General features: G+C 34.9%; 1 protein-coding gene across 3 annotated transcripts; it reads right to left on the reverse strand.

The window, feature by feature from the left end:
• Positions 1-6,628: 6,628 nt before the first annotated feature.
• On the reverse strand, positions 6,629-12,074 carry LOC100808860 (ribosomal RNA-processing protein 8). 3 transcript variants are annotated; one of them, XM_014769265.2, is made up of 10 exons: positions 11,852-12,074; positions 10,482-10,732; positions 10,328-10,389; positions 10,085-10,136; positions 9,209-9,323; positions 9,019-9,113; positions 7,366-7,472; positions 7,163-7,277; positions 7,040-7,089; positions 6,629-6,796 (listed from the first exon to the last, which is right to left on the reverse strand). In XM_014769265.2, exons 2-10 carry the CDS (start codon positions 10,605-10,607, stop codon positions 6,682-6,684), a joined length of 837 nt encoding a protein of 278 aa, XP_014624751.1. In that variant the 5' UTR covers positions 10,608-10,732; positions 11,852-12,074; the 3' UTR covers positions 6,629-6,681. The 3 variants fall into 3 exon arrangements, with proteins under 3 accessions (XP_014624751.1, XP_003547708.1, XP_040866185.1); XM_003547660.3 differs by having other exon boundaries at positions 7,040-7,084; positions 11,852-12,073; XM_041010251.1 differs by lacking the exon at positions 11,852-12,074 and adding an exon at positions 11,234-11,497 and having other exon boundaries at positions 7,040-7,084; positions 10,328-10,732.
• Between the last annotated feature and the right edge of the window lie 324 nt (positions 12,075-12,398).

A 12,398-nucleotide genomic window follows, 5' to 3' on the forward strand; every position in this document is an offset into this window, starting at 1 on the left:
TTCTGATTTATATATAAAGATGGCATTTGATGCATGTTATGATAATGGAAAAATTAATAGAAAACAATTATAAATAAGTGTAGTTTGTAACCAAACGATTTTATTAACCTTTTTGGATTAGAAATTTATTTAGAATATTAGCTTTTTACAATTTTTTGTAATATATGATATTGTGATTTTTTTTAAGTTGTTATGTAACTTAATTATTATATGTGAGATTGTAAATGGAATTTTTAAATTGTTTGTGATATTTGTTATTATTAATAAGGTTTTAAATAGATTTAATTATGTTTGTAATATGCACTCTATTTGATATGGCAAGTTCATCATCCTCCTCATCCAGTTTTGATGTGGTATGTGGACCACATGAAAATGATGTGTTGTGGATGCAAAAACATCATGTGTCCCAACATATTTGGAATGGGGATGCAGATAGAAAATTAAGAATGAGGCGAACGATTCCAATTTATCAGGGTATAGAACAACCATCGATAGAAATTATTTCTCTGTTATAACAGTCTGGATTATACACAACAATAAAATTATGTTGAATCAAAATCAATGGAGGAATTGTAAATGCCTTTGTTGAAAGGTGGAGGCCAGAGACACACACCTTTCATTTGACGTGTGGGGAGGCCACCATCACACTACAAGATGTGTCTTCGTTGCTAGGTCTTCTTGTGGACGACAATCCTTTAATTGGCAGCACAAATATTGATGGGATTGATATGTGTGAACAATACCTTGGAGTTAGGCTAAATGCTAATGCATTGGCTGACGGAAACACATTGAAATTAAGCTGGTTGGCTTCAGAATTTGCAAATATTCAGGACTATGTGGACAATGAAGAGCACCTCAAAATGTTTGCACGTGCTTGGATTTTGAGATTTACTGGAGGTGTCTTGTTGGTGGATAAAAGTAGTAAAAGAGTCCCCATGAGATATTTGCAATTTCTGGTAGCTTTTAAAGAGTGCAGTACTTATGCGTGGGGAGTTGCTGCATTGAGTTATTTATACAAAGAGATGTGTAACGCAACAGATTATAATGTGCAATCTATTGGCGGTTACATTCTCATAATTCAATTGTGGGCATGAGAATGATGCCCTAAATTAGTCCCATCGATTGTGCCTCCACAACAACAAAACAATCCACTTGGCTATAGGTACACAATTTTTAAATTATAGACTTCATTTATAATTTTAATTATTATTGTATGTAACACATTATTTTTTATTGTTGCATAATTGTTATACAGATGGTTACAAAATAGAAATCCTCATATGGTCAGTGATAGTGTGGAACACTGTCGTTTTAAATTAGACACCATGAAAAGGGGCGAGGTAACTAAGTATACATTTTTCAAATGAACAATGTTATTATTTGTAATTATTTAAAAAAATTTTAAATTGCCTTGTAGTTTTTGTGGGTCCCTTACTCCGAAGAAGTCCAAGTGTTGTTGAGTCATTTATGTTTTGCTGGGTCAGCAATCTGGACATGTGTAATGCCGATGATTTGTTTGAATGTTGTTGAATGGCATCAGCCAGATAGAGTCATGAGGCAATTTGAACCGCAACAACCTATACTTGGCCCTCCATTGCAACCTAGCAATATACATGGCCTAACACTAAAAGGAAAAAGTGGACATAATTGGAGGCGACTATCGCAGCTAGCGCTTAATGAATGGAATAGTCACTATGAAAGACGATTTCAATTAATGCCACCACAAGTTGGGCCCCTCAGTGTGAATTCTGAGTATATGAAGTGGTTTAGGCGTAATGGTCGTTTAAGTTAACTGACCACTTTTGTCCACCTCGTTGAGACATAGGATCATAAACCTTCTCAACTTTAAACATTATTCTCTGAATATCATAAATGCAGACTATGTGAGAACAAGTCTTTTCTTGATTTTTCTGAATCTCTTTCATAACCTTCGAGCAATAAATTTGACCGCTTTGTAATTCTCTTTAAGCTTTACGATCGCGGTCTACAAAATATTATCGACATCTACTGTATGTTGACTTCACAAGGGCAGTTATTGGTATGTTGCGACAACCTCTAAAAACTTTATTTACACATTCAAATAGATTAGTTGTCATATGACCGTACCTACGCCCTCCTCTGTCATATGCCATGGTCCATTTTTCTTTTGAAATCTTGTCGATCCATGTTTTTATGGTAGGACTCAAATCACAAAATTTGTCAAAATTCCTATCGAATATATGCTTGCAAGGAGTGTATCCTGCACATTAGCCATTACCAATTTTAGTAAAATTATCATAAAAAATAAGATATATTATAAGTCAAATCTTACCTAATTTTTTCAACATTTGTTTTTGTTTCTCATTCTTGAACTTGTGGTTGAAATTGCTTGCGATATGTCACACGCAGTAAACATGATAAGCATGGGGAGGTTGCCACCCAAGTGCTTCATTAGCAATGGCTGACTTTATACTTGTATGACGATAAAAAATGAGACACATACCATCTTTATCTGTGACATGTTCATGCAAGTGTGCCAAAAACCATGACCATGCTGTTAATGTTTCTCCCTCAACCACAACAAATGTGAGCGGAAGAACATGGTCTTTTCCATCTTGTGTTGTTGCCATTAACAGCGTCCCACAATATTTTCCATACAAGAATATACCGTCGACTTGTATGATTGGCTTGCAATACTTGAAAGCCTCTTTACATTGACCGAAAGTCCAAAATACTCGATGGAACTGACGGTATTCACGACTCACCATATTGCCAACTACAAAATCATCGTCACATATTTGATAATACGATCCTGGACAATGATTTTGAATGTGCTTCAGCCATGACGAAAGTTGGCCATAAGATTCATCCCAATCACCATACTCAATCATAATGGCCTTTTGTTTAGCCTTCCAGGCCTTTCTGTATGAAATTTTATAGTTAAACATACCACTGATCCTTTCTTGAATCAAAGAAATTTTCAATGACGTATCTTCTTTAATCATCCCTATGAAAATAATTATAACAAAAATTAATTATCAACATAAACCAAATCAATGATAAACAAACATGAATAATTAAAATAGTTAAAATCATACCTACTACACATGTAGCAATCAAATTTGAATCAAGTTTGTCATGGTCTTGTGTTATACTTATATTCAAACACGTGTGTGGTCCCCCCCACTGCGTAACTTTTCATGTATCAGTTTTTTTAGATACAATTGCCCTCGTATAAAAAGGGCATGAGATGTCATCATTTCGATTTGCGCAACAAACAACATATTTTTGTGATTTTGATTCAACAACATTAAAAGTTTGGTGCACCTTCATAACATACTGTTGCAGTGTATTTTTTACTGCATTTTTGCTTTCAAATTCCATGTCAACAAATAATTCTTGGCCAATATTGAAGGTTGATCCCATATTGAAACCACATATGTCTTCTTCATCCGGATGACTCCAATTAATGTTACTATAATTAGAAGCAGATTCCCAAAATGCAGTCTCACTTCCACCTGCAAATAAATCTTAATATACGGTTTTTTCTCAAAAGTATTTATGAGAATAGGCCTCTTTTAGTGCTATTTAATGTCCATTACTGGTTTAAAACTATATACCAATACGGGCCTCTTCTGTATACTATTTACGAAAACATATTATAAGATTAAAATATTATAAGATTACAATATTATTTAATTAAATATACCTTCTTCATCTGTGTTAGATATATCATCGATATCTTCCTCCTTATCCAACGAGTCCTCAACATATGAATTAGATATCATGTAATCATCATCGTCAGAATCATCATCTAAATTTATTACAAATCTTTGAACTTTTGATTCATTGCCAGCTATATTATTCCCACATGATAATAGTGAATTTGTCACATTCAACGTAGAAGCACCGACAACATCTACTTCAACGCACAATTCAATGACACCCATTTCTTGTTGTTGTTGAAAACTTTCAATCATTGTTTCAGCATCTTCATCGTCACAAATTTGCAATGCAATATATTTACCTGCAACTAAAAATCGACAAGTCATAGTAGATATACTTTCATTTTTATCTAATTTTACCTTATCATGATTTTTTTAACCCATCAAAAGTTACACTACGTTTAATTTGAATAGCTTTTTTAGGGCCTTCAAATCTGATGTCGTCGTCACTTTGAAATATTCTTCCATTCAAATAAACCAGAACAATAATCGAAGAACTCATTTTTATAATAAAACCTACAAAATAAATCACTAATGTCATCAATAATTTTCATTAACTATGATAACATCAACAAATAATACAAATTAATAAAAAATCAATAAATATATTACTGATTTTCACCCCACAGAAGAAATATCAACAAAGCTATAATATAGAGAGAAAGAAAATTGGAGAGATGCGAAAATGTATCAGAAAGTGTGTCTGGATGAAAGGGGAACGAAGGTTTATATAGGCATGTATTGCGCCAGTAGTAATGGCACAATACGTTGTACTTAGTAATTTGAGTAAAGGGTTGCTCCAACTGACATGCCACAACACCTTTTCAGCTGGTCACACGCTGTCCAAAGCAGTCATCACTATCATAGTCTGTCCAAAAGTGATTGCGCCACTGCATGTGTAGCAATTCATTGCGCAAAACTTTTGGCACAACAAATCAATACCACATAGCTCCCCGTTAAATTGCGCCCCTGCTTTTGGCGCAATACAAATAAAAACAGATCCGCGATAAATAGTTTCAAAACAACCCCTTTTGATAAATAATTTATAAAAAGACCCCAAATTGATGATTTTGCCCAAAATGTAAATCAAAGGCTTAGACCCAATCATTTGAAATGAGGAAAGACGAAAGCCCAAACAAGGAACATAGGAAACATGTTGCCTGCAAACAAAAATGAAAAGTAAAGTAAAAAGTAGGGGCATAAACTAGAAAGTAGAAACAATGGTTGTGCAGGCTATAGTGTTTGAAAAGAATAAAGTAGAAGTGACATGTAGCAGGTGACATAACAATCTCTTTTCTATCAATTAGTAAAATATCAAACATATTAAAGCAAACAATCGGGTTCAGATACAACGTGCAAAAAAATTCAAATTCCCACCCAATCGTGTAAACCCATATGAAACCATTTTTTGCAATTTGATAACACGTGGTCCATCTATATCTGTCCGATACAACTAAACTGGTCTTCATTCAGATCAGTCGGTTTCAGGCGGGGGTGTTGCTAGGTGCACCCAGCATTATTGTTGGTGCACCCAGCACTTAAGATGAAATGACGAAAATATCTTTGATCCGTAAGCCATTTAAGTTGATCTGTAGAAGCCTTATGGATCAACTTGATCCGTAAGCTTTTTACGGATCAAGTTGATCCGTATCAACCTTACGGATCAACTTGATCCGTACAATTTACGGACCACCCTCACACACACCATCACAAATGTGAAAAAAACATAGGAGCAGTTTTGGTATTTTAATAAAATGTTGGGTGCACCAGCAATAATGCTGGGTGCACCTAGCAACACCCTTCAGGCGGGCCGGATATTCTTGCCCAGCCACACCCACCTCAATCTTTCTTCCTTTTTCTTTCATTTCTTTTCTTTTTTCCTTTCTTCCCTCCTTCCCTCACGAATCCCTCCCCTCTACGAGTATTTTTTTCATGTTTATCAACCCAACGAAATCATGAATTTACAACATAACAAAATTACGATTTTGTTATATTACAAAATTTGAAACACAACAAATCATGATTCCATTGGATTATAATTTTTTAGCAAACATTTTTTTTTTAAAAAAAATTGTTTTTTTCTCTTGACTTTGTAGGTCAATAAATTGAAATACTTTTATATCTAATGAGGTTATAATGTCAATTGGATGGAAAAATATGAATAATGAAAGTCAATATTTCTTTTACCAATCCGACTTATGAAGTCGAGCCTAATGATACTAGCTTTGAGGGTGATAATGATAAAAATGTGGATAGTGATAACATTGATATGCAGACGCAATCTACCTATCTTGACTTTTCTATCCTGACTTTTCTAGTTAGTTCATGACTGATGAGATATATTTCATAACTTTTGTATGTCTTGATTTGTGAAACCTTATGCTTTGTTACTAAATAATTTTTCTATGGTTTTGACACTTGGGAGAGGTGGTTACGGCATTTCAGAGGTAGCTTAGCCTCTGTAAAATCAAAAAGAAATTTATTTGTTGTTGATATTAACAGAGCGGCAAATCAAAATTTGAATACAGATCAAATTATGTGAAGGTAAGAAGAAAGAGGACTGTGGTGATGTGCCAGAGCTCCAACCGATTCATTGTGCTAATGACGGTTACCAATTGCAATCTGGACATTGCATGTTTTTATTTATTTAAAGAAAGGTTACCGGTGAATAATCTAATCCATTGATTGTCTTATCATTACATCTAACGGTGTATAATAATACATGGTCCATGAGTGAACCACTTCAAACACACACTAAAACTACATGGTCCACGCGTGAACCACTTTTTCTTAGGATCCACCATAGCAATTGACTTCAAGACGACAAACATTTAAACCCATCCATAACCGAAAGGCAAAAGATTTTCAAGTCACCCTATACGCATTTAAAACGAAAGAATATGAGTGTGAGGTCGAGAAATCAATTACTACAAAACTTTTGTGATTTACTAATGTTGCGAAGATTTAATTAACTTAGTCAAATGACATTGAATACACCAAAAAGGAAAAAAAATATAATCTCATCGACGCTTGTACAAACAAGGTTTAAGCATTGGCCATTCAATTTCCTTCTGCTTAGAAATTTGCTTTTCCTACACACACAAGAGTAAGTTTAATCAGTACTTAGCAGAGAGGATCATATATTGTTAATATAAACTAGCATCAGAACCCGTGCATTGCACAGTTTTTAAGAAAAACAATAAATAATACTAAATAAATAAAAATAAAATGAGTAAAAAAAAACTTGAAAAACTGTGGCTGGACAGTTTTTATAATACTATTGACTATTGATAATAAATGAGCAAAATCAAATCAAATCACAACCAGCAACATACCTTTTTTGTGAAGTAAAACAAAATAAACATTTTATTTGAGAAGTCCTGCACTGAGTAAATATCAGTTAGCACAATCCAATTCCATGTTTATTTGTTGTAGTAACGAAATGAACAAATCCTCACCTGTTTCACAGAGTTGAAACCTAGCTTGGAAATAGCATTTGAAAACTTTTCAGGGTCTGCTCCTCCGGTATTTGGATCAAACCTGCTCTTCACTTCTGCTATCAAAAGCCAGCCACTGTTCAAAAAACTATACTAAGTCAGATCCTAAGTAGGGAAGCAATATCCAGCCTGAAAAGCTAAAATCCATATGAAAGAAAACAAACCCTGGCTTGAGCACTCTGTACGATTCTTTGAGGTAACTTTGGTAGTTGGTTCCCATCAACGAAAGACAGAAGACGGCGACGTCAACGGATGAGGAGTCAAGGGGAGTCTGCAAAAAATTCACAGCAGGAGTATGTATGCTTGTAAGTAACATAACCATGAAATGTTAAAATAAAAGCTTTAAGACTGTTCTTTCTTATGGTATGCACTTCACATATTTTGGAATTCATGTACATGGAATTTGACACAAGGCAACTGTTAGATAGGCATCAAGTGAGCCAGCCCCTGTTAGTTAGGCATTTTTAGTAAGAAGCAGACCTTAAAGGAAAACTCTTAGTAGTTATTTAGTTAACCTGCAATAAACAGAAGCACAGAATTTAAGGGAAGGCAGTTAGTTTTGGGTGGGAGAGACCAGGCTCTTGAGTACTACTTAGGGGAAGACACCATTGTATATCGTTCTTGCTCTTCTAGTGTTGGAGGAGGATATTCAACAAAAATTTCCAACTTTCTATCTGTTATATGTTGAACCAACATCTATCAACAATTTACAAAAAAAAATTCATGCTTTAAAGTATCCAAAACTATATAATTAGGATAGCAGGAAACAATTTTGTTCTTGCCGTTTAGTATATAATAAAGGAGTCAGCTTGGACCAGACTCAAAACTTGAGTTTATTTACTTAATTAAACAAATGAGTTTGATCAAACATTTGAAGAGCCAAGCCAGAATATTTCACAAATGGCTCAGCTCATTTACACTCCTATGTAAAACTGTAAATACATTCCCACTCACAAGAAATACATGTCAGCCTATCAGGCAAGCCTATTATTTGACTAGGAAGAATAAATGATACAAATCTCAAGCATGACCAGTTGCCTTAGTTTTGTAACATGTTACCAGTAATAACAGCATATTATAATCCCTATCGTGGATAGGAACATCGGGGGCCTATCCTATAAATCCAAGGCACCACTTTCTGCAGCATGAAAATGGGTTGAATGGTGGGAAGAAATACAATAGGTGGAAGTGCTGGTGGGTAGCTCTAAACTGGTCCATTTGGCAGCATAGGAATAAGGCTATTTTCATGAATGTTCCATTCAATGGCAGTAAGCTGATGGAAGATGCACTGTTTCTGGTATGGACATGGCTCAGAGCAACGGAGGAAAATTTTACAATGCACTATAACTACTGGTCTAGCAATCTATCAGCTGGTTTTCTGTAGGCTAGGGGGACACCAGCAGTGGTTCTTTTGTAATGTTCATTTGTTGACGAGTTGGTTCCTATCAGTCTGTATCCAGCCTGACATGCGGATCCACTAGCTTAACTTACATCATCCTGTATCTATAGTACCACTGGTACTCTGTTCTATATCAATATATATATTAATTTTGCTGACCAAAAAAAAAAAAAACAGCATATTATAATCTTTATATTCTAAAAAAATAATGAGCAGATAATGTTTTTATTTTCCAAATAAATGAATCTACACACTATACAATCATGTGAAATAAACAGCAACAGAAGGAATAAACTGACTTTCTACATAAATTGTGATTTATAAAGGAAAGGATGACAGATAAGATTACTACTGTCCAATTGCTATGAAAGTCTACTTCAATGTGCACTACTATTAGCCTTACAAGAAGAAAACATACATTTGCCATGTTGCAAGCAATTACATTCGGATCATTGGAGACAAGATCTAGAGAGAAGACTTCATTCTTCACACTTTTAGCAATGAGTGCTTCCCCTAAAATGGAAACACAAAGGCATTAGCAATGAGCAAAAAGAACTTGGCTATAGGTAAAAGTTATAATTAACAATAAGATCAGAGTAACTTCTCACCACAACCAAAATCAGCAACAGCAAAAGAAGGGCTCTGTTTTTTCAGCCACTTAATAATTACATTAACTGGCTGTTCAGGCCAATTTGACATTTGTGTTTTGTATCCTGCATGATACTACCAACATAAATGAAAGACAAATTGAGACAGCCAATAAGAATGGATTATTCAAACCATTACATCTCAATGCTAAGTCTGTGAATGCGCTAATATGCCAGAAGAATTGAAACAAGCTTAAAGGATTAAACTAATATACAAGAGGTTGTCGAATTCAGTCACCTGTCTATCTAAGACAAACAAACATGGCCTAAAAAAATATGTTTCGGAATGAATTTTAAATCCAACTTCTTTTTGTTAATTCCAATCCCAATACCCCTCCCATTTTTTACCCTACACAAACCTCTTGTAATTTATGAACAACATAACAGCCTCTATACCATTCCCACTAAAACAAACCTCTCCTAATTTCTTATGCAACTAAATTGACCAAGGTAGGTCAATGTAATGTCACCAGGCAGTTTCAATAATTCTCAAAGGAAAGTGAGTGTTATTCACTCTTTTTATTTGTACTTTAAACCCCAAATGCAGGTCATTAAAATTTCAAGAGTCTACAATTGTTATAACCTTTCAGTTTAATGTTCTTCCATAGATCCAAGTGTATTATCCATGTTGAAGGTTAGGGCCTTAGATGCAACATGTAAGTAACAAAGTAAGAAAAAAAAAAACTTTTCATTGTATGCAAGTGTAAAAGTACTTGTGAAGGTGATATGTTTGAACATTTTGCCTAAACAAAGGAACAGCCAATCTTGATTGAACGACACAAGAAACAATGAAACAATAATTTATCTTTAAAGATTGTCAATTAAAACAGCCCTTACCACATCAAATAGCGAAGGTTCTTCCTTGAAATAATCTAGTGCCTCCTTCCCTCTGAAAAAACCCAATACTTTTTGTCAAGATTTGCAATCAAAATGATACAAAAACAAAAATTTATAAAAACAGTAACAAAACTCAAAGCGTTGAAGCAATAACGATTAAAGAGCAAAAAATGGTCTAAATTTAAGGCTCTAAAAGAATTCAAAGTGCAGGAAGCAAATAAAAAAAAACACAATGCAGCATACGTGCAAGTGTAGAGCTTTTCATTAATCATCCTGAAATGCCCACCAGACAACCTTGCTCGCATCTGCAACAAACAAACACCATTCTCATCAAACCTCACAATAAAATAAAATAAAATATAATAAATAAAAGGTTGTGCTTTTGGGTATGGCATGCCTTTTCAAGAAAGGAAGAGGGTTCCTTCAGCTTTGTGCGCTTAGCAGAAGGAGAAGGAAGAGTTGGTTGCTCCTCCTTACCACCATGTTTGTTTCTGTGTCTCTTTCTTTTCTTGCTCTCACCCATTGCTGCAATTTTTATTGATTTAGTGCTTCAAACCAGAATCGTAACTCTCCTTTTCCTCTTCGCCTTTTGTTCTGGGCAACATAGAACTAGTGCTGCTGGCGCAGGCTTAGGGTTCTTTTCTTTAGCTGCATATTCGCATTACAAACTAATTAAAAATTTAGAACATGCACACATAAAAAAACTGAAGATTTTTCACATTACAAACTAATTAAAAATTTAGAACATGCACACATAGAAAAGTTACTTTAAGCAAAAACAAAAAATTAGACAATATTATCAGTGTCAGCCAACAAATTTTATTAATTTTACTAATAACCTATCAAGTAGACATAATAAACATCTGCATGGACAATAAAATAAGGAAACAGAACATATACAATTATTAACAATGACCATATCCAAACAATTCACAAGGGCATAGAAAACTAAATTGCCAACGGTTACACCTTAGAAAAACAAATTATGCAGAGAGATATTCAAGTCAAAATTTCTGAATTTCGATCATATCAATGCTTAAAATTCATGAATAACTTCTTGTTCTCTCTATCTCTCTAACATTTTTTTAGGATAGAAATTGTGTGAACATTCAAACCAGAGGCAATGGGTGAAAGGGTAAAGGTCCAAACCAGTGGTGGCGGGTTGACGGCGGCACAACGGCGGTCGCCAACGATGTAGGACTGCAATCGCAAGGAAACACGGTGGTGTTTGGTGGGCGGTTGTGTTTGAGTTCGGCAAGGGCACGACGGTGGCCAGAGGGTTGCGCAAGGAAACAGGATAGGCAAGGGTTTCTGATGAATTCTGATTAGATTAGGTTTAGCCGTTTAGGTTGAGAGTGTAACTGACTATAACTCTGTAAGGGTGAACGTCATGTGTCCAGTGTTATTGAACTCGGATCAGTCAGCGACTAGGTCAAGGTACTGGGTCAGAGGTCGATAATTGACCCGCACAACTCGGTTCATATTAAAAAAATATTAAATAATTCATAACCTGTATATTTTTATACTTAAGGATTCTGAAAATAAAAACAGTATGTAGACAATTTGAATTCTAAACTTTCCATTTTGTTTCCAGACATCAATATTACTCAGAAGTTCAGAACAACTGTACAATTTGAAACTGAACACATAACATACAAATACAATACATTATACATATTTGGACTCGAAAAGAGCAGCAAAATACATAAGGATTCAAAATGCACCAAACAGAAATGTTCGAATAGAGCAGGGCATAGAAGTGCTAACCTATTTTCTGGAACTGCAAAGGGCGTTGCCAGTGACGGAGGCTCCTGCGGTGACTCGGCTGGGGCGAGGAGCGGCGACACTGCTGGGGTGAGGCGCGGCGCGGAGACGCTGCTGGTGCGAGGGGCGGCGGCGAGCGGCGACGCTGCTGGGAGAGGGTCTATTCGAGGTCGAGGGACTGAGCAAAGGTGAGGGAGGCTGCGCGAGTTTGTCTTCTTTTCGAGATGTAATATGTAAATTAATAATCTTATATCATAAATAAAATAAGTTTTTGAAATAAAAAAATATTATTAAAATAAATTAAGGTAAATCGTAATTTTAAGTTCGTGAATCATAAACATGTAACATGTGAGGGTGATAATGTCTCGCATGCTAATTTTTTTATTCCTGTTAGTTAAGTTTTGGGGAAGAATGCATAATTTGTTTTTTCTTTTTAATCTTAACATGAACATATTAATAGATAAAAAATTAAAATACTAAAAAGCAAAATAATAATTATGCACTATACAATTGAAAGATGCAATCCATGGATCAGATATGCAAGTATGTT

Source organism: Glycine max, chromosome 16 (genome assembly GCF_000004515.6).
Source record: "Glycine max cultivar Williams 82 chromosome 16, Glycine_max_v4.0, whole genome shotgun sequence".
In the NCBI taxonomy this organism is placed as follows: Eukaryota; Viridiplantae; Streptophyta; class Magnoliopsida; order Fabales; family Fabaceae; genus Glycine; species Glycine max.